This window comes from Tiliqua scincoides, chromosome 1, assembly GCF_035046505.1.
Source record: "Tiliqua scincoides isolate rTilSci1 chromosome 1, rTilSci1.hap2, whole genome shotgun sequence".
Classification (NCBI taxonomy): domain Eukaryota; kingdom Metazoa; phylum Chordata; class Lepidosauria; order Squamata; family Scincidae; genus Tiliqua; species Tiliqua scincoides.
In genome coordinates this window covers 56348221-56369780 of record NC_089821.1, presented here as the reverse complement: position 1 = coordinate 56369780, position 21560 = coordinate 56348221, and the positions used below count along the sequence as shown (strand labels likewise).

Genomic DNA, 21560 nt, shown 5'->3' with positions numbered 1-21560 from the left:
TCCCTCTCTTGAGCTCTGAAACGGTGTCTGTGCTTCCTGGTAGATCCAAAAGAAGCCTGCAGTTCAACTGGCCCAAGAGGGCCATCTGTTGCATTCCTCAGCTCAGCACTCAGGCTGGTTGTATAATCTTCACTGCAGAATCATCGATGACTTCGTCTTACCTCCATTCCACCACTGCTATTCTCCATCCCCTTTGGTTAAGCTGTGCTGGCTTTCCATCTCACCATCAAACTCTATTTCTTTTTATCATGAAAATAAATATTTTGTATACAAAATGTAAAAGTAAAACTCTCTGCTACAGAAGTTCGCATACCAGTCAGGCCATGGGGGAGTGTGTGGGCAGTTCTGATTGTTTCTCTGAATTGTTTGGGACAGCTTTTGCCTTTAGAAAGGAGTTGTGTGGGGTATCTATTTCTTTGTGTCCCTTCTGTAAGAATCTCAATGGCAGCTTCTGGCATGGAGTAGAAGTCTGGGCAGCAACAGCTGGACATGTTCTAGTAGTTGGTAAGTGGGTATCGTAGGAAAATGAAGACCAGGATGATACAGAAGGTGGCTAGCGCCGAGCTGGTAATGTTAAAAAGACGGGCCGTCTTGGCATCTTCAACAGCACCATTCAGGTCGTTGAGGAGTTTCTTGTCCCGAACCTGGAAAGAGAAGTTTGGGGACATATTAACAGGGAACATACATAGCTAACGGGGACAGTGTTAATGCCCCCACAACAAGAGCAGTGCCTTCTCCAGCATCTTTCCTGGGACTCAGGTACTTTGAAGCTTGTCAAACACAACATGTATGGCATTGCAGCGCTACTTTCTCTGGCTGGAAAAAGGATCACAGGGAAATTGTGGTTGTTTCTTTCAGCTTTAAAATTTCAGGGAAGTTGCTCCAGTTGGGAAACTACTGCATCTTTTGCACTGTTGGTGGTGATAGCAACAGGCAACTGAGTAGCTGGGGAAAGTTGAGAGAAGTGCAATTCACCACTAGGTACTTGCCCTAGGACTACAACTGCTCCCCCTAGAAATGGCATCCCTGCCTTACCTTTAGGTTGCAACATCTGTTTACACAAGATGCAAAGAATGAAAACAAAGGTGTGATGCAGACAATTGGGGCGTTGAGTCACTGAGGTGGACTGAGAAGCAAGTGGAGGAGAAAATAATCTGTATATGGTAAAGAGCTTCCACCTCCTTGATGTCTGCAAACATACTACCAGATCCAGACCTGTTTGCAAAACTGCATGATCCTGAAAACCAGAAATCTGTAGTTCTCCCTCAAACTAAAAGCTGAGATTTTCAGCACTTTGAGTAAGTCACCAGGCTCAGCACTTTCGTTATTTGCCACACAAGTGCAGCCAGGTTCATTTCTCAAGTTCCTTTTCAGTAAAACACATTAGGGCAAAGCAGCATAAAGCCCAGAATGCGAATGCTGGCCCTGTCATATGACTTCAGGCACCTAGCCTCTTGGATCTGGGTCATGGGCATTGGCAGTGGGATTGTGAAAGCTGTCACTAGCCCAGCTCTGTCTGTGTGTGTTCTACCTCTGCTAGTGAGACAGTAGCAGCCTATTTCAAAGCCTGGGGGCATGAAATCTGGCACCAGATTCCACTGCTGTATGAGGCCACTTACAAAGCTTACTGTACATTAATATTAACGGAGTTAGACTAATAGAGGCCGTCTGCAGCTGCTATGTAATTTATCCTACCAGCACTGCAGCTAAAATGCATTTTTCATCTCCAGCAGGGTGGGCAGATACAGAAACTAGCACATCATTAGTCAGTGGTGGACCTCCCCAGCCCTGTATCCCAGGGCAAAGGTCCACAATGGCCCCCCCATGTGCAAATCCAACCCCCACCACCCAATTACCTGGAGTGCAAGGAGCCTACTGAAGCTTGCCCGGGCTCTTAAACTGTGCTTCCGATAAACAGTTTCTGACTGCACAGGGAGCCTCAGAGATGCTTCTACACAGTCCTAGAGGTGCACAAGGTTCTGCACCCTGGGCACTTGCCCCTTTCACTGAATGGCAGGTCCGCCACAGTCATTAGTGCCGTTAAGGCTGGAATAGTCCAACAGCATACTTTGGGGGCTGGGGCAACCCTAATGACACCGTGTCTTCCAGAAAGGGTAACAAAATGCAGTTGAGGATACAGTGCCTATACCTTTAACCATTGTACAGAAAAGGGAATTTTGGCAGGTGCAGCTTTTTCAGCCGTTCCAAAATTACCCTTCTATGCAATGTTTAAAGGTATAGGCACTCTGTCCTCCACTGTATCTGGTCACTCTGCTTCCAGAGACTGGCCAAAGCTGTATCACCAATCACGCAATTGCTTTAGGTGTGCACAGGTTGCAAGTATATGAATCTAGCTTGACATGACTGCAGCCATGTTTGATGATACTATGTGCCAATGTGATTCTATGATTAGCCTTAAGATGCTGACAAGATAGTATAATATACAGACTTGTTGATGTCAGGATTGCTATGGGGAGAATTCCAATGAGAGCTTCCTATTAAAGCTATGACTTCATTTGGGAAATGAAATTCTGTAGTGTTCCATTACCAGTCTGCAAAAGAAAAGGCACCTGTTCAGAACCTGCAAATTGTGTAACTGATGCATGCATAACAATGAGTCAAAGCATTGATCACAATACTTTAATACTTATTGGGGGGAGGAATAAGTGCAATCCCTGCCAAGCTTGTGACTTTTAAAACTGGACACAGTTTAGAGTTGTATATTGTGGTTGGCAATCCCCCCCCCCAATTTTTGCAGACAGGGAGCATTATTCAGCTCCTAGTAACCCACCATCCTTGGCTCGATGGATTGTAAGCTGTGCACGCCCACTATAAGGGCTGAGCCTATCACACGTTGCAGCCTGCTCAGTTCAAGCTTGAAGGCCTACCCTACATCTGAGTCTTATTTTCTTTCATAGAACTCAGGATGCAGCTGCTAACACCATGACTAAAAGTTGCCATTCAAGACAAGTCACCACATGCACTGCAGAGGGCTCTACTCGATCTCACCTGGTGGTGAGACCACCCTCTTTTATTGCCTTTCTCAGCATTATCTGCTGCTGAGGACTTAGAGGAACTCTGGAATTCATCACTCTCAGATGAGGATTCTTCAAAACAAGGAAAAATATATTGAAAAGATTGAACAGCAGCTGCAACTTTATACTTGAAGCTATTTTTGTCCTGGAGACAATGGGCTATTATTGCTGGTCAAAGGGCCTTCCATATGAACATAAAATGGTTAAGAAATTGTTGCCTACCTGCAATACACACAAATGAGCACCAGATGCCAGTGGTGGGCCACGTATAGAAAACTCACTAGCTAGCCTATTGTGCAGCTCTGCCTAGAAAGAGCTAAATGCTTCTATTGACCAAGCGTCTCTAGAAATATTCCATGATTCATGCAAGTTACTTTTTAGTGATTTTTATCTCCCATAAGCATTTACTATCTTGTGAGCCTGACACTTCCCAAGGAACGTTAGAGTAATAACTAATGCCACAGGTCTAAAGATTAGGTCTGCGATTTCAGCTTGCCAATTTCCAAAGCCAAGAGCTTATTTCAGGCCATAAAGCAACATTCCGCGCATTCTAAATATGTGGAATCCTCCACTTTGCTCTCCTTGCAAGACAGAGCGTTTACAAAAATACTCCCTCTTTGTCAAAAATGTAGCCTGCTCTCTGGCAGTTTCCACTGAAGGACATTGAGATCATATTCTCATCTGAAAGAGGCTGCTGTGTATTTTGTGAAGCTGGTGTTGATTACCACCAGAGAAGTAACTATTATTTAGTACATTTCCATCCTGCTCTTCCTCCAAAAACCTTACAGTAACATACCTTTCCCCACCATTTAACCATCACAGCAGCTCAGGGAGGTAGGCAAGGTTGAGTGACAATGCTGTTTCATTTGCCCAGATTTCACTTGCCTCTAGCTCTTTCTCACAGTCTTTTGCTGGGTTGGCACAGCATCCTACGCATGTTGACATATATTTAGGTCCTTGGAGCAATCCCACTAACAGTTAAACTGACATATCCTAATGAATAGCTCAGAGCCACTGCAGCGGTAATCTGCAAAAAACATTGCTAAATGATGTATTAGCAAGCATTAGTGCCAGTTTGTTGTAGTTACATTTATACCCTGTCCTGCCTCCAAGTGGCATTCCCCCTCCCACAACCTTCCTAGTGAGGAAGGTGAGACTGTGAAAGACAGTCATTTGTTCAAGATCACCCAAGGAGCAGCTTGGGCGACTGCAGATTTAAAGCTGGACTTTCCATATCCAACCTATTCCTCAAAGTGCAACCATCTTTGAATGATCACCAACTAGAGCAGGGGTGCTCACACTTTTTTGGCTCGAGAGCTACTTTGAAACCCAGCAAGGCCCGGAGATCTACCAGAGTCTTTTTTACAATGTTCGCGCCATCATAACATATAACATTTATGTGTACAATGTATGTTGGTGTACCTTGAGCCCCACTGAGTATAACAGGACTTACTCCTGAGTAGACATGCCTAGGATTAGGCTGTGAGGCTGCAATCCTAGCCACACTTACCTGGGAGTAAGGCCCATTGAGTACAATGGGCCTTACTCCCGGCGTTTCCTCCCAGAGGCACCTGAAGGGGGGGGGGTCAGCACTCAGCGATCTACTCATTTTGCCTCGCGATCTACTGGTAGATCGTGATCCACCTATTGAGCACCCCTGAACTAGAGGTATGAATTTCTTCCATCAAAAAGTGTTGTGTTCAAGAGGTAATATAAAAGTTCTGCTTTCTAGTGTTCCACTAGTGATGGCTGTTTTATGCATTCCAATCAGCATCCAGTGTTATTGGTCACTTAATGATGTGTTCACTGAAATTATGCAGGGAGTTGACTCTGCCTGATTAACATGTTATAGGATTATGTGGTGTTTCACACATTACATTTTTAGATATACACTTAAGATTTTTTTGTTGTTTAGGTCAGGGGTCCTCAAACCCTGGACGAGGGACCAGATGTGGCCCTGCGGCGAGCCTCTATCCAGCCTGTGGCCAGCCTCTGATCCTGAGAGCCTCTGGCCCAATTGACCAAACACAACTGGAGATATGTTTGTAGGGTGGGGAAATGGGGGTCCATTTAAGCTGGGCTGTGTTGGTTCTTGGAGAAATCCTGGTCATTTGAGTCCATCCATTCATTTATTCATTCATCTAAGTTCCATCTTTAATGTATTTATTTAAATTTTATATTTAATTTTTTTTCTGGCCCTCAACACTGTACCAGATATTTGATGCAGCCCTTCAGCCGAAAAGTTTAGAAATCCCTGGTTTACGTGAACAATTAAAACAACTGTAATATGTGGCTGAGACAGCACATGTGCCATGCAGATGTTCTCATCAGACAGCGAGAACTGGTTAAAAACATAAGAACAGCCCCACTGGATCAGGCCATAGGCCCATCTAGTCCAGCTTCCTGTATCTCACAGCAGCCCACCAAATGCCCCAGGGAGCACACCAGATAACAAGAGACCTGCATCCTGGTGCCCTCCCTTGCATCTGGCATTCTGACATAGCCCATTTCTAAAATCAGGAGGTTGCACATACACATCATGGCTTGTACCCCATAATGGATTTTTCCTCCAGAAATTGTCCAATCCCCTTTTAAAGGCATCCAGGCCAGATGCCATCACCACATCCTGTGGCAAGGAGTTCCACAGACCAACCACACGCTGAGTAAAGAAATATTTTCTTTTGTCTGTCCTAACCCTCCCAACACTCAATTTTAGTGGATGTCCCCTGGTTCTGGTGTTATGTGAGAGTGTAAAGAGCATCTCTCTATCCACTTTATCCTTCCCATGCATAATTTTGTATGTCTCAATCATGTCCCCCCTCAGCCGTCTCTTTTCTAGGCTGAAGAGGCCCAAACGCCGTAGCCTTTCCTCATAAGGAAGGCGCTCCAGCCCAGTAATCATCTTAGTTGCTTTCTTTTGCACCTTTTCCATTTCCACTATGTCCCTTTTGAGATGTGGAGACCAGAACTGGACACAATACTCCAGGTGTGGCCTTACCATCAATTTGTACAACGGCATTATAATATTAGCCGTTTTGTTCTCAATACCTTTTCTAATGATCCCAAGCATAGAATTGGCCTTCTTCAGTGCCGCCGCACATTGAGTCGACACTTTCATCGACCTGTCCACCACCACCCCAAGATCTCTCTCCTGATCTGTCACAGATAGCTCAGAACCCATTAGCCTATATGTGAAGTTTTGATTTTTTGCCCCAATGTGCATGACTTTACACTTGAAACGTTAAACTTACTCTTAAACGTTACACTTGAAACGTATCTGCCATTTTGCTGCCCATTCTGCCGGTTTGGAGAGATCTTCACCACTCAGAAAAGTTTGGTGTCATCTGCAAACTTTGCCACCTCACTGCTCACCCCTGTCTCCAGGTCATTTATGAAGAGGTTGAAAAGCACCGGTCCCAGGACAGATCCTTGGGGTAAACCGCTTTTCACCTCTCTCCATTGTGCAGTTTCCCATCAAGTGCACACTCAATGGCAAACCCAGTTTATGACAGAAAACTGTCATAATGGCAGAATAGTGTATGAAATAGCCCTTGGTCCCCTTGCTGGAATCTTTTCCTCCTATTCGCCCTTGAAGTATTTTCCTTCTCATTCCTTCCCCTTTGGATATACATACACTTTTCTCTCCATTGCCACAAGCTGCTACCTAAGATTTTTAGCAGATTTTTCAACATCAGTCTTCCCAGTTGCTGAGTCAAGCTTCATGCCATCTCTGAAACTGTTTCAAGACTGTTGCTGGCCTGATTTCTACAGTGATGAGCAGACAAACTCCCAGCACAAGTTCCTAGGAACTACAAGGACACAGTACCTTCAGAGCATGCACTCTCTCTCTCTCGCTCTCTCTCTCTCACACACACACACACACACACACACACACACACATGCTTGAGAGACAGCGTGCATGTGCACATCCTCCCCCCATTCCAGTCCATTAATTTCTTGCAGGATGTTTATGATAAGCAGGACATCGAACTAAGTGTTAGAACTTGCATCTACCAGGAACACCAGAATGAAATTTTCCCCCTTTTTGATCTATAATATCTTTGTCATCCCTTTCCACCCTCCCCTCACCACCCTTTCATCACATTACTCCTTTTCTCCTCTTCCTATTGTTTTGAAGCTTATCTGGCACACTGAACACTTTAATGGTTTGTGATATGATGCAGAGTATCAGCAGGAATTATTACAGAAAAGGCAGGCACTCTTTAATCAAGCTGACAATACCTTCAGTGCTTGTACAAGTCCTTCTGGCTATCCGTGCTAAAGCAATATAGGCCTCCTCCTCCTGTCACAGCAATGGCTGTTTACACAGGTCTCGTTCCTCCTGCTCCCTCCCCTTTTAGCAACACAATTCTCTGACACAGGACCAAAATACTGCACCCATGGCAATGCACTGCTATCTCCCACCGATGCTATTTGGCATGGATGCCTAGTTACAGATCTGCATTTTCTTTCAGGAAATGTGAATTAGGGCACAATCCTACCCACTTTCCAGCACCGACAAAAGGGCAATGCAACATATGGGTAAGGGAAAAAACATTGCCATCCCTTGATGATGCCTCCGTGACTGCTCCCCAACTGCAGGATGCAGCACATGCCCCACTGGCACAGCTATGCCAGTGCTGGAAAGTGGGTTAGGATTGTGCCCTGAGTGTCTTAGGGCACCCAAAGGATGGGACTCCACATTAACAATTGTACAGAAAAGGACATTTCAGCAGCTACAGTTGGTCAGGTAGGAATGAGACAAGCTTCCCTTGAACAATTCCCTCTTTTGTACAACTTGTAAAACTACAGGTGTTGTGCCATCTTTTGCAGTTGGCCACCCTAGGATGCTCAGACTTCACACAGCTAGAAAGACAATGACACAAAATCTGTTTTGAGACAATGACTGTTCAGTCTCTTGGAGTTTATTGTTTAGTAGTAATCTAGGTGGTTTGGAAAAACAGACTTCCAATTTCAGTGCAATTCATGGTATAACATACCAATTGCAGTGAGGTCTGTTACAGGGTATATAGCTGAGCCTTTTGTTAAACACAGCTCTTGGTCAGCAGCATTTTGCAACTATCTTTCTGGTTTCACTGGCCTTGTGTTGCTGCGCCTCTCCTCTCTGTTAGCTGCTGTTTTATATGGATCTATAAAGGAGATGTTGGAATTGTACTCTCACCAGGAAGACGCATTATTTTCCTGGCAGTATAGATCCCTTGTCCCAAAGGCTATGCACATATTATGTTTCTGCAGCATTTGCTAGAGGAACAGTTGCAATCAGTGGGCAGGAGATAGGCTACTGGAATATCCTCAGTCTTCTCCAATGCAGTATTGTTGTCTATTGTCTCCTTTTACCTGGAATAACTCTAGAGATAAGTGTAGCAATTCCCACTTGGGATAACAACTCTATAGAATGTTGGAACAAACTCCTATGGACTCAAAGCTGCACATATATAAGGACTTCTCTTGCTCCTCTTGGAAGGGAAATGCTCAGTGAACACATAGGGGTTCTGTAAGCATCATTCTCTTTCTCACAAAAGGAGAAGGGGACCCCCAGATGCATGGAGTCCACACTTTACTTATGAAACATTTTTATTCCACCTAATCTTATAAAATTCATTTATAAGAAGTCCTGATGCAAAAATCATTAAAACAAGATAGTCACAACCAACAACTACACTAAAAAGAAAAAGAAAAGACCAGCTCACCCCACACAATACCAGTCACAAGATGCTCAGGAAAATCTGCCTCAACAAGAGAAACTCTTCAGAAACACCCTAACAGGGAATTAGCATTTTAAACAAAATACATGTTTAATTTAAACAAGCAAAGGTGGATCTCATGGGAGAGCATATTCTAGGATTTGGGGGCCATTACCAAGGAGGTAGGTCCATCACTGTTCTCCTATCTCTCATAGGACTTTGAGCTGGCCTCTGGATAAACTGAAATGGTCAGGAGGCTGATTATGGGAGAGATATAAAAGACTATGAAAGTCTACATAGATTAAAACCGGCAGCTCTCATAAGGTAATAGGTAGCCAGTGCATCTGTTGTCCCATCTCCCTATCCAAGTAAGAAGTTGGATTGCAGTAGTGTATATAGACCCAAGATAGTGAACCATCCTCAGCTTTTCAAACTGGAGTCTCTTGAGAACAGTCAAAGTGTTCATAAGGTCTCAAGCCACCAACCTTACTTGATACTGAGGTACTTCACAACACTGAATTCATGAGGTTGATATTTTGAAATAAGCACTCTTATGATCTTGGATACACTTTTGTATGTACTGTGCAAAATGAGTTGAGAGTTATTTTTATAATCCTCTCTTTTTCTAAAATGACTTCAAATAATCTGTTACTTATGTGGGACTCTTACCAATTCTCAGAAAAGCTGACCAATATATTTATCTTTGTAAAGTTTTCATGAGGCAAAGCATATGAGATGGGTAGCTGAGGCACAGCCTCCTTAGGCCAAAGGGTTCCATGGGGCTCCTATCCAGATTGTATATGTGCACAGAATTCAAAACCAGACCTACACTTTCTGAAAAGGTGCCATTTACTAAATGAATTAAAGTTGCAGCTCTGGGAATCTAGTTTCCATTATGTAGCCTTTGGTGTGATTTTCAAACAAGATCAGCAAGCAGAATAAAACTATCAGATCTCATCTGATGAATTTACATCCTACTTAAAATGCAAAGGCACATCTACATGAGAGCCGCTGTCCCTTCCAGTTCAATGCCTTAGTGTTGAAAGAGAAGTCTCCTGAAAAAGAAGAGACAAATGAGATAGAGGCCAACCTCCCTGCACTAAAGCTGCAGCATGGTTTGCCCAAACAGTGCATGGATTGCCCAAACAGTGCTTTCCTGCTGTTGTCCCCATCTTCTATGCAGACAGGCAGTCCAGGTAGAATACTGATAAGACTGACCTTGCTGACTGGAAGAAGAGTCCATTTGTTCTGGCATTTTGTCTGAAAGGGTGGCCAGCAAAGCTTACTGGAAAACTCACAAGCAGAACATGATAGAGACAGTCACCCCATTATTTGTCATCAATGATTGGATACAGCCTAGATATATTGTTTTTAAACAGAGGTTCCATTTTTAGATTTCAGGGCTAGGAGCCACTGATAGGTTCTCCACAGATTCGTCTACTGAAATAATTTGAAGTCGTGTCCATTGCCACATATTGTGGCAATGAATTCCATAGTTCTGTCTTCTGCAAAGGACCAACCTGAAATGGTAGGGGGAGTCCTCTTTGCTTATTACAGACAAGCATTTGCACTGAAGAACACATCTTTAGTAAGCTATTTACTAAAATTCTGCAGGACAACATTCCTAGCGGCACATGAAACAGTAGGTGCTCCACTTTATAATGGGTAGATCTTACAATTCTGCTCCCATGACCATTCCAAATGTGCAAATGCCTCTCAGGGTAACTATAGCTGAAGAAAACTTGCCTGTACTGTGCCTATTCCCCACTACAGCTCATTTCCCTCTCCTGCTTTCAAAACCCATCTGCACAGACTGCCCACTCTTTCAAAACCATTTCTTGGCTTCCTTGGATTATTTATTAGCTTCCAATTCCTTGTCTCTGCTTCAAGGACCACTAGGTTTTCAACACCAGACAGCGCAGGATGGATGTCTGAGCCCTTTCTCTTGGTCTCCTTCCATCTCTCTGAGGCTTCTTGGGAGCTTTTCCTGCTCCTGGTTAGATGAATGCTTGGAACACCCCTGGAAGTGTAGGGGGGAGGTACTTTATATTGCATGTTATTTGTTTTGTGTTTTCCTGCCATGTGGAATCTGCCACCCATGCTGACTCCCATGGTTTCTGTGGTCTGTCATGCAGGCTATTAGGGGATTTGCCATGTGTCTTATGGGGTATGGTTGTGCACATCCAAAATCAGAGTCCTGCTGGATCAGGCAAAATGTGCACTTAGTCCCACATCCTGGCTTGCACAGTGGCTAACCAGATGCTACTAAGAAGCTCACAAGTAGGAGAGAAATGCATAATCTTCTCTTGTCATTGCCATACACTCATTTGTACCAAACTCAAATTTCCCCTCCATCTGTCTGCCGAATGTCCCTGCCTTTGACTGCCTTATATACATTTCCTCTAGAATTTTGCCCTGCTCCATTCTACTCACTCTGCAAACCCCTGTTCCTGTTTCTGAGTCATGCATTATCTCTCCCCAGTTATCAGAGGTAAGGAATGGGGTCTTGCGTTTATAGCAGTGCTGTAAAAAGCACATACTATGTTGTCAGTGAGCACCTGACTTGATTCAGCTCAATCTGTCATGAAACTAGTTGTTTTCATGAGGTATTTTGTTTAGTAAATTTTGATTTGGGTTATGGTGTATGTTGAGGTTTCTCTTTATTGGTACACCTTTCCTGCATTGTAGAGTTGAGCAGGGGTGGGCAAACCCCGACCCAGGGGACATGAGCCTCTGGTCCATCAGAGACTGGCCTGCTACTGCCAGTCACAACCACTAGACATGAGCTGCGGGCCAAGTTAGAACAAGGCCTTTTATCGTCTCCATGTGTTTTCTGTTTTTCCCTGGGCATTATTTTAATCCTGCCCCCATTGCCTCTGAACAACTTATGTCTCCATGTGTTTCTGGTTTGGCCTGTTTTCACTGTGCCTGGCAAACAGTTCATAGTTCTAGTGTGATTCTACATACCTGTATTATAGTTTTCATGTGTCTTATAAATAAGCTCAGTGAAATCCATTCGTTCATGTAAGTTCCATCTCTAATGTATTCATTTATGTAAATTTATTCAAATTTGAAATGTAAATTAATTTTCCTGGCCCCCGACACAGTGTCAGAGAGATGTTGTGGCCCTTCTGTCGAAATGTTTGCCCACCTCTGGAATATTGTTGCGAGGGTGTTCTTTTTAAAGGAACAGCTTGTTTCCTTTGCTTTTTCTCCATGACTTTTTTTCTTTTCCTTTAGATTTTACAGATCCATGTGTTTATGAACTTTGAAATATTATGAACTTTACTTGCAATTTTCATAAGGTATGTTTTGATTTAGATGACTGTGTATGTTGAAGTTTCTTTTTTTAACTGAGAAATCATAATACTGTATAATTTATTTAAATGCTTTTTTACAATCATTACCACAGTGAGTCAACAGTTAAGATTGTGAGAACAGAATAAATAATCTTATTCCATAAAAATGAACCAGAAGCCGGTGATAAAATGCTGCAGCAATGTATGGAAGTATAAGTAGAACTAATGTCTTTACTCCACAGTAACATCATACTGTTTGTATCCTGTACATGCCGATGCAAGTTAACTTTAGCATTATAAAAGATGGAGGAGATGAGCATCAGCCTAATTACCATCCACAAAAAAGAAGATAGGTACAAGATTTTTGCCCAGCATGTTCAGGACTCTTCAAAAGGAAAAAGATATCAGAATTTGGTGCCAAAGTAACCCAAATTTGCACAAAGAAACTTGTGCAATGTATGGAAATTAAGCGTATTTAGCTTGGTTTTTCTTTTCTTTTTGCAAAATTAATTCTACTTCTGCTAGTCATGACAAGCAACATAGATCCTTGAATTGGAAGTCCTATTCAGCTGCCCTCCTCCACTGGGCACTGCTTGCACACTTTCAAGGCTATCTTCACAGCCATATGGACTATAAACTTGCATTTTAAAAAATGAAAGTTGAGATCCATGATTCTAATTTTAGCATGATCTATCGTGGCTGTACAAAATTACGGAATACACCAGACTGGTGTTCACAAAGTCCTGATCGTACTGCATGTAACCAAATTGCCCATAGTAAGCCACTGCAGCCATGGAGTGTATTCTACGCTATATAAATCCTAAACTTAGAATGCTTTTTATATAGTTAAATCCTTTCTGGATACAGCTTTTGACAAACACCTCTTTTCTGACTACATCTATGAGATATGCAATTGTACAGGAAACTGGTCAGCTTAATCCAGCATTACAGTAACTGCAGCATTGATCAGACTGAATTTTGCATCATCAGAATGTAGTGGATTTCTTTCTCTTTGTACATGCTACATGGAATTCTACTTTCTCATTTTCTTCTTCCCCTACATATAAAGCAGAATAGAAAGCTCTTCACCTGCTTTCCCAGTTATACATAGCCTTTCCAGCTCACAAGTCAGCAAAGTGGAAAAGCTTTTGAGGAGTCTTATTTAACTGAATCACTGGGACTAAACTGGTTCGTGAATTCAGTGTTGCTCAGAGCCTAAACAGACTTAAAGCTGCCTCTACCACCATGGACAGCACCAGAGGTCAAAAATGTTGAATGATTGCCAGGGCCCAAAGAACCAGCTCCGCTAACCTGGCAAGAAGTCTGGTCAAGTCAGAAGCAGCCTGTGCCCTGTCCAATCTGTCCAGGCCCTGTAACAAGGGAAAGTGTGTAAGTGTGTCTCATAGCCCAGTCCTATGCATGTCTACTCAGACCTAAGTCCCATTATAGTCAATGGGGTTTACCCCAGGTAAATATGGATAAGATTGCAACATTAGTAGCCTTACATGTTGGTATGGAGATGCTCTCTTAGCTTATGTGCCCTGCTCCCCTTGAACCTTTGCCTTTGTCATGCCTTTGCTTCCTCCCCCCCAACAGTTAAGATGCCCTCCTAGACCAAGTTTCTGAGCCTCACCTTCTACAGCTGAAGCCCCCATTTTATCTATCTTAACTGCCATGAACTCTCTGAATCTTTGACTATGCATGTACAGCCCCATCTCTGTGGTGATTATCATCCTTGACTCATCCGCCTCTACTTATGAGGCAATCTTGATGTTTTTCAATGTCTTCAAAGAGAAAACCATGAGAACCTGGTGGCTGTTTCTTCACTGAGAATTGACTGCCACCTACTCACCCATCCACCTACAAGTTCAAGAGATGCAATCTCTTATTTCAGAGAAGACGCTGCAGAGTCATAGATCTATACACCCTGTGCTAGAAAGCAAGTCCTAAAGAACTGAGTGGGACTTGCTTCTAAATAAACATGCTTTACCTTGCCCTGCCTATCCCCTCCTCTCTTTGAAGCACAACGCAGATGCCACAGGGAACAACATTCAGGTCCTGATCCTTACCCAAGGGCCAGGGCACATGGAACATTTGCCTGTAGAGGGGGCTGTTAGTTTAAATTGATCCCTGCACTGTCTGTCTACATGACATGTTGTTTTCATGCAGTGGCTTGCCATGTGTATTGTGGTGCTAAACAAAATTGTCTCTGTATCATTGTTTACTTTTTAAATCTTAGTTGGTGCAGCAAGCTGTTGCACTTAAACAGCTAGTTTCATGGAGACACCTGACATACGAAACCATTCAAAATAGTATTTGTGAGGCTGTTGTTCCACACTCACCAGACCTCAATGCATTACTTTACAATTGAGAGAGGCAAACAATATCTACTTTATGCTTAACACCGTTCTTCACAATCTGTCCAAATATGCCCCAGTTGCATGCGTAATGCTTTGTGTAATCCTCTGAGTAATGCTTTCACACCTCCATTTATGACAAGTAGCACTATATTCTGTCCACATGTGATATATGGGGGAAGAGGGAATAGTCATTCTACTCTTGGCTTTTTTGGGGGGGTTGAGACATGTGACTCAGTCTGCTCTACAGCATAGCTAAAAATATAACTTCCAAAAAATGGAGAGCCACTCTTGCTGATATTTACTACTTAAAAACAAACAAACAAACCCAGGGCCCAATCCTATCCAATTTTCCAATGCCGGTGCAGCCGTGCCAGTGGGGTGCACATTGCACATTGCGATGGGGCAACAGTTACAGAGGCCTCCTCAAGGTATGGAAACTTTTGTTCCCTCACCTCCGGGTTGCATTGAAGCTGCACCAGTGCTGAAAGTTGGATTGGGCCCTCAGTTTCCTTATGCTGGAATTCTACAGAAAAACGGGAGGCAGGTCCACAGCCTCTAGAAATGTGAGGGTGCACATATAGGTGTGTCAAGCAGGAGAGGGTGCAGGTTCTATTTTCCTTACCTTCATTCCTGAATGACACATGTACAATCCCTGATCAAATGGGGTTCCCCTTCAATACTTCAGGTGGACTCTTTACATTGTTTTTCAACATTTTGTATCACTTTCTGCTCATATCTTTAGTTAGTACTTTTTTTTTAATTGCACATTTAAAAAATGCTCCTTCCCCCCCAAAAAAGTGGGAGATAGTTTTAAGGACTGGCACAAAGATCCATCAGTCTATGCTCTGAAGAGCCCTTTCCCAATAGTCGTGGGGAAATGTGGGTTCTTGATGGGCACAAGGGCCTGCTAAAATTTAGAAAAACAGATTTCCTCTAAACACAATTCAGAGTGACAGGAAGATGTTTTGATATGTGAGTGTGTTTCCACAGCAGGCTGATCACAAACGTTCTATACATTTGTATGCACTCTTATTTGAAAAAGAACAAGAAGGCCAAAACAAAGGTATATAAAATTGTGCAGGTGGAGGAAGATATGGGTCATATCACAAATAATATCGAGCATGTGCCTGTGACACTTTTGCAGCACTTCCAGTGCTATCTGAGATAAGTGTCAACATTTTGTCAGGGGAAAAAAAAAACTGTAGCTAAAGTGCTATCAAAGGCAATAACCTCATTCTGGAAGTGTAGCTTTTTAGTAAGATGGGAAAGACAAATGTATATTTATTGAGCAAAACACTGACAGAAGCTCCAGCAGTCAACTAAAGCTTCTCTTAACACTATATATTGCAGAAATACACAGTGCTTGTGTACATTATTAATCACTGATCCAAGATCACAACCCTTCAATTCTGTTTCATCCTTGATATAGCTTACATAAGAAACAAAACATCAACTGCATCTAGTCTTGCATGGGAGAAGGCTAAGGGGCATTACTGGGATGAGAATTACTGCCCCTACCCAATACTGAGGGCCTCAAAGGCAGAAAAAAGGGCAAGTTTCCCCTCACTTGAACTCTATCATTCAGAGTGTAGCCCATATAAGGAAAAAAAGAGGTAGATAAAAATTCTGGAATGGACTCACAGGTAATGGGTCTGTATGTGCTTTCTTCCCCTTACAGAATTCTTATGCCAGAATTCTAGTATATGCATACGTAAGAGGAAGCACAGCAACCAGTATATATAAGAAGGCATACTCTATACATAAGAAGGTCAGTACAAGAAATAGACAGTTCAGTAAGCTGGTATCTATATAGCCCCACTTGACCACAAGGATGGGAAGGGATGGCTAAATGGAGTTGTCCTTAACAATATAACTTGTGGAATGGTAACTGATGGCTCTCACATGAAGAATCTGTCATCTCTTGAGATCTAGAATAGTCCATGGAAATGTATACAAACAGTAAAGGAACTTGTAAAGGAGATTATAGGTTTTCAAAGTTTCAAGTTTTCAAATAGATGTATTTACAGTTTAAAATTGCACCGATGTCACCACCCTCTTTGTCGGTCTTTCACCAGCTAGAGTTGGCACAAGTCTGAGGAGGTCCATGGTGGAACAGGAGACTTACAGAAGCTTAATTACTCTTTCCCCTCTTAAACCTCACAATCCACCCCCCCCCCCACTTGTTACAGCGCACTCGTTTTTGTGTGTGACTGCATCAGTGGAGGGAAAGGATAGAATGGGTTCTTACTCTAGCAACCTTTTAGTGATAATTTAAGGAGAACATGCACTCTTGTCTTTTCCAGAGGTCTGTTGTATGGCAGGTCTGTCTGTTGTATGGTCTGTTTTGTGGCACAGATCAGACTGACTGGATGCAGGGAAAAGATAACCTTTTCTAGATTATATACTTGATTCTAGAATCAAGCTTCTTCTTTTTTTTCCCTTACGGAAATCATGAAATAAAGAAAAAATTGGATCCTAACCTTGCTGATCTACCATCTCATAAGATTATAATTATAAGATTAGTACAATGAGGGTTTGGCTTTTTCCAAATGTCTCTTGTAACTCCCCTGCTGGTGACTAATATTCAATCACCTGCCTATAAATGCTGAGAAACAATTGTTTTATAGTGGGTGTTGCAGCTTCCTTACAAAACAGCAGTAATAGACAAGCTATAATTATCACTGTAAAACAATAAGAACATAAGAAAAGTCTTGCTGGATTAGGCCTAAAGCCCATCTAGCACAGCAATGTTTCCCACAGTGTCCCACCAGCTGCCTCTGGGAAGCCCACAAGTGGGAGAGAAAAGCATCCTTATCCCCTATCACTGTTCCCCTGCAAATCTGTGACATAAATTCAACCCCTGAGCTGCTCAAATGGCCTTTACTGGATACGGAGAAGGCCATATCTCTGGATACTAGATATGGACAGGGTCATGAAAGAATCAGCCCAGTTCTGCCTCTTTTGCACTTGATGCACTTTGCACCATTTCCCATACTGTTGTCTGCACCTCATACTTTTTTTTGCTTTTGCCAGCATCAGCTCCCTCTACTGTTTCAACTCTCTGTGCTCCCATTATAAAAGGTTAGATCCTGGGAAGCTGAAGAGTCTATATGCAGAAAGAAGAGAATGTCAGACTAGGAGATGCTCTAGACTAGGAGTGCCTAAACTCTGGCCCGGGGGCCATTTGCGGCCCTCAGAGACTCCCAATCTGGCCCACAGGGAGCCCCCAGTCTCAATGATCCTCTAGCCCTCCGAAGAGGTGCTGGAGCCCAAACTGGCCTGACACAACTGCTTTCAGTGTGAGGGTGACTGTTGGACCTCTCATGTGAGCTGTGGGACAAGGGCTCCCTCCACTACTTGATGTTTCATGCAACAGCAGTGACGGAAAGGCTGGCCTTGCTTTGTGCAAGGTCTTTTATAGGCCTTGAGCTATTGCAAGACTTTCATTCATTCAAATAGGTTCCATCTCTAATAGGTTCATTCATATAAATTCATCTTCAATATATTCATTTATGTAAACTTATGTAAATTTATTCAAATTTGAAATGTAAATTAATTCTTTTTTTTCCTGGCCCCTGACACAGTGTCAGAGAGATGATGTGGCCCAACTGCCAAAAAGTTTGGACACCCCTACTCTAGACCACCACTCTCCTCTACATACTACACATCCAAAAGCAGGTGTGAGGAACCTGCCACTTTCCACTGGCACATTGCCTGAATCAGCCATCTCATCATTAGACTTCATCAGTAAGTCCTGGGTATAGAGCTGTCACCGGTTGTTGTTTTGGTAGTGCTGAGATCTTACACTTGATACTACATGCTGTTGTACAGATGCTGCAGCAGCTCACAGCATTGGGATCTTAGGAGCCTGTTGGAAAGCGTAATCTGCAGTACTACAGCTCATCTAAAATATTTTATTATTTTACATTATCTTTAAGTTTTATATTTTTAAGTTTTTAAATTATTGAAGAGTTCTAAGAACAAACTCTGGGTACTCCATAGCTTTCAGCATGTTGGCTGCCTTCCCACCCATAATTCTCTGAACTTGCTTTAATGCAGAACAGAGATTGTTATGTATACAACCGGAGGCTGTCTGTTAACAGGCATCAATTAAAGCTGCCTGAACAGACATGCAGCCCCAGTGACATTAATGGGTCAAAGTTCTTCACAGAGTTGCTGTGGAGGTCTGTGTGCTGCCTGGAGAACTTCCAAATGAAAATAACTAACCTGCTTTTACAGAACAATAGGGGATGCTTCTCTCTTTCTCTCTCATACACACACCTCAAGATCTCCCACCACATGTTCTCTTCTCAGTAAATCCCTCAGCCTTTTCCCCACAGCTGAACTGTGTCCATTCAAAAGTCTCATGTTGATATGAGATCTATAAAGACCGATTTGTTGGAGCACATTCACATATGTTAATAATAATAATAATAATAATAATAATAATAATAATAATAATAATAAAAAAAACCGGGTAGATGGGACTCGTCAGCCTGGGAAGGCAGCTCATCTAAGAGAAGGAAAACTCTGATCCCAAACCTCCACTGCCTTGTGGCTACATCCAGTTATGGAAAAGGCTTCAGGAGTCAACCTCCTGAGCCGGAGTCCCTGAGGCAGTTCATGGCTGAACAGTCACGTTCTGGCAACTCCTGCGACGCCGCTGGAACCAACTGTATTGGCCTCTGCCTTTCCATTGGACCATTTCAGCGACGTGGAGAGGGGGGATTTGCTGCATGGGTAACAGCCTATCCTCCATACCTACTTTACCCAGGCTTCACGCACTGGAGAGGACAGTCTGTTCTAGAACCACCATTCAGAGCGTGACACCATGGTCTTCCAAGACTGAAGGATGCCAACACACAATAATAATAATAATAATAACAATAAAATAATAATAATAATAATAAAATAATAATAATAATAATAATAATAATAATAATAATAATAATAATAATAATAATAATAATAATAATAATAATATGAAAGTTGGTTATCACTTGAAGGTGCAGTTCAGTGATGGGATGATCATTCATAAGTGAATCAACTGGATGTTTCTAGCCACATGTTTCTAGCGCTTTTCAATTTTCTTGCTAAATGATCCTAGAAAGTTTAAAATTTTTGTAAACAAAATTTGTTTAAATAAAAAAATTAAAAAATTGTATTGGTGTAGAAGTATGCAAGAGATAAAGGAGGGAAGGAACCATGTAAACCACCCTGAGATCCTTGAGGAAGGGCTGTAAAAATGTGAAAAATAAAATAAATAGGAACAGCAGGGACAATCGATGGGTGGGGAGGCAGGTGAGGCAGTGCCTCCCCACTGGAGTCCTTCAAAAAGTGCCACTGCCATGTGAGGTGCTCAGACACTCACAACTTGCACACAAGCATGTGGTTTATGAGTGTTTGAGCACCTCACACAGTGGCAGAGCTTTTTGAAGGACTCCAGTGGGGAGGCACTGCCTCACCTGCCTCCCCACCCACTGCATGTCCCCGAGGACAATGATGAAGATTCCATCTTGTCAGGATTGCAGCTTTGGGATCCCTCTAGTTCCACTGCCGAGCCTGAAATTTAAACTTTTCCCAGTGGTCAAACATGGCATTTACCAAATCCATTCAGAGAGATGATTAGAACCCTGCACATTGTGTATAGATCTGACAACAGCAATTCATGCCTTTACTCTGTAAATAACAATTGCAATACATTCTACATGGGGCTGCCCTCTATGACTGCTTGAAAGTACCAACTGGTGCTGAACACACAGCAGCCCATCCCCTGAGGAGGGCAGGCCAGCACATTTCATCAGTGCTCCAGCATTGCCATTGCTCCCCTATGAAATGCTAGGCTCAATTCAAGGTGCTGGATGTGATTAATGAAACTCATCCCAGCTTGAGGCAAAATAGCTAAGAATCTATTCCCCATCTTCCATGGCTATCATGTCACTAGGGATGGACCTCAACAAGTGGGAAACCCTCAACACCCTTAGGGATGGACCTCAACAAGTGGGAAACCCTCAACACCCTTAGGGATGGACCTCAACAAGTGGGAAACCCTGGCCTCTGAGCGGCCCGCTTGGAGGCAGGCTGTGCAGCATGACCTTTCCCAGTTTGAAGAGACACTTTGCCAACAGTCTGAGGCTAAGAGGCAAAGAAGGAAGGCCCATAGCCAGGGAGACAGACCAGGGACAGACTGCACTTGCTCCCGGTGTGGAAGGGATTGTCACTCCCGGATTGGCCTTTTCAGCCACACTAGACGCTGTGCCAGAACCACCTTTCAGAGCGCGATACCACAGTCTTTCGAGACTGAAGGTTGCCAATATATATGTCACTAGGATGCCTAATTTCTTCACTATCAGAGTAAGGATGCCCCAATCATAATTTGACCATAGCATCAATTGATCTGTAAATCCTAGTTCAGGAATCCTAGAGAACCAGTCTATCTGCACATAAAGTGGGGCAGGCATTGGAAGACAGCGGCAAGGATATTCACCACCACCCCTTTCAAACTTTGGCTGTATGCAAACTTTGGCTGTATGCTCCGCTCAAGCACAAGAGAGGGCAAATGCACACCCACCAAAGAATATTTGCAAATTAAAATTTAAAAAATACAACCATAAAACTGCTTTAAGAGGTTAATGTTGATTCTTTAGTTTTTGCAGTGTTGCAGCCCCGTATTATTAATTATTATTATTAACAACAGTATGTATATACCGCTTTTCAGCTAAAAGTTAACAAAGCGGTTTACAGAGAAAAATCAAATAAATAAATGGCTCCCTGTCCCAAAAGGGCTCACAATCTAAAAAGATGCAAATGAATACCAGCAGACAGCCACTAGAACAGACAGTGCTGGGGTGAGGTGGGCCAGTTACTCTCCCCCTGCTAAAAAAAGGAGCACCCACTTGAAAAAGTGCCTCTTACCCAATTAGCGTATGAGTCAAGGAAGGGACAGAACCTGAAATGCTTGCAGAAGAAATTTTGCCATCACCTACTACAGGATTCCCCCCAAGGCTTCCTCTGACAACACTGAACCTCTATCTCTGTGTCCCACAGTGCACAAGCGACAGATGCAGTGGTCACAGTCTCTTTTGTCAGTCTCTTTTTGTGCCTTTGAAAAATGTTGTGCTTGCATTTTCTCCATTCCTCCCCATCTCTCTCTGCCATCCC

At 43.0% G+C, this 21560-nt stretch overlaps 1 protein-coding gene across 1 annotated transcript in view; it reads right to left on the bottom strand.

Annotated features, from left to right (window-relative positions):
• Nucleotides 1–494: 494 nt before the first annotated feature.
• IFITM10 (interferon induced transmembrane protein 10) overlaps nucleotides 495–21560 on the bottom strand; it is a 33703-nt gene continuing 12637 nt past the window's right edge. The window contains exon 2 of the mRNA XM_066611834.1: nucleotides 495–644. Coding sequence (XP_066467931.1) covers nucleotides 495–644 — 150 coding nt within the window. The remainder of the gene's footprint in view (nucleotides 645–21560) is intronic.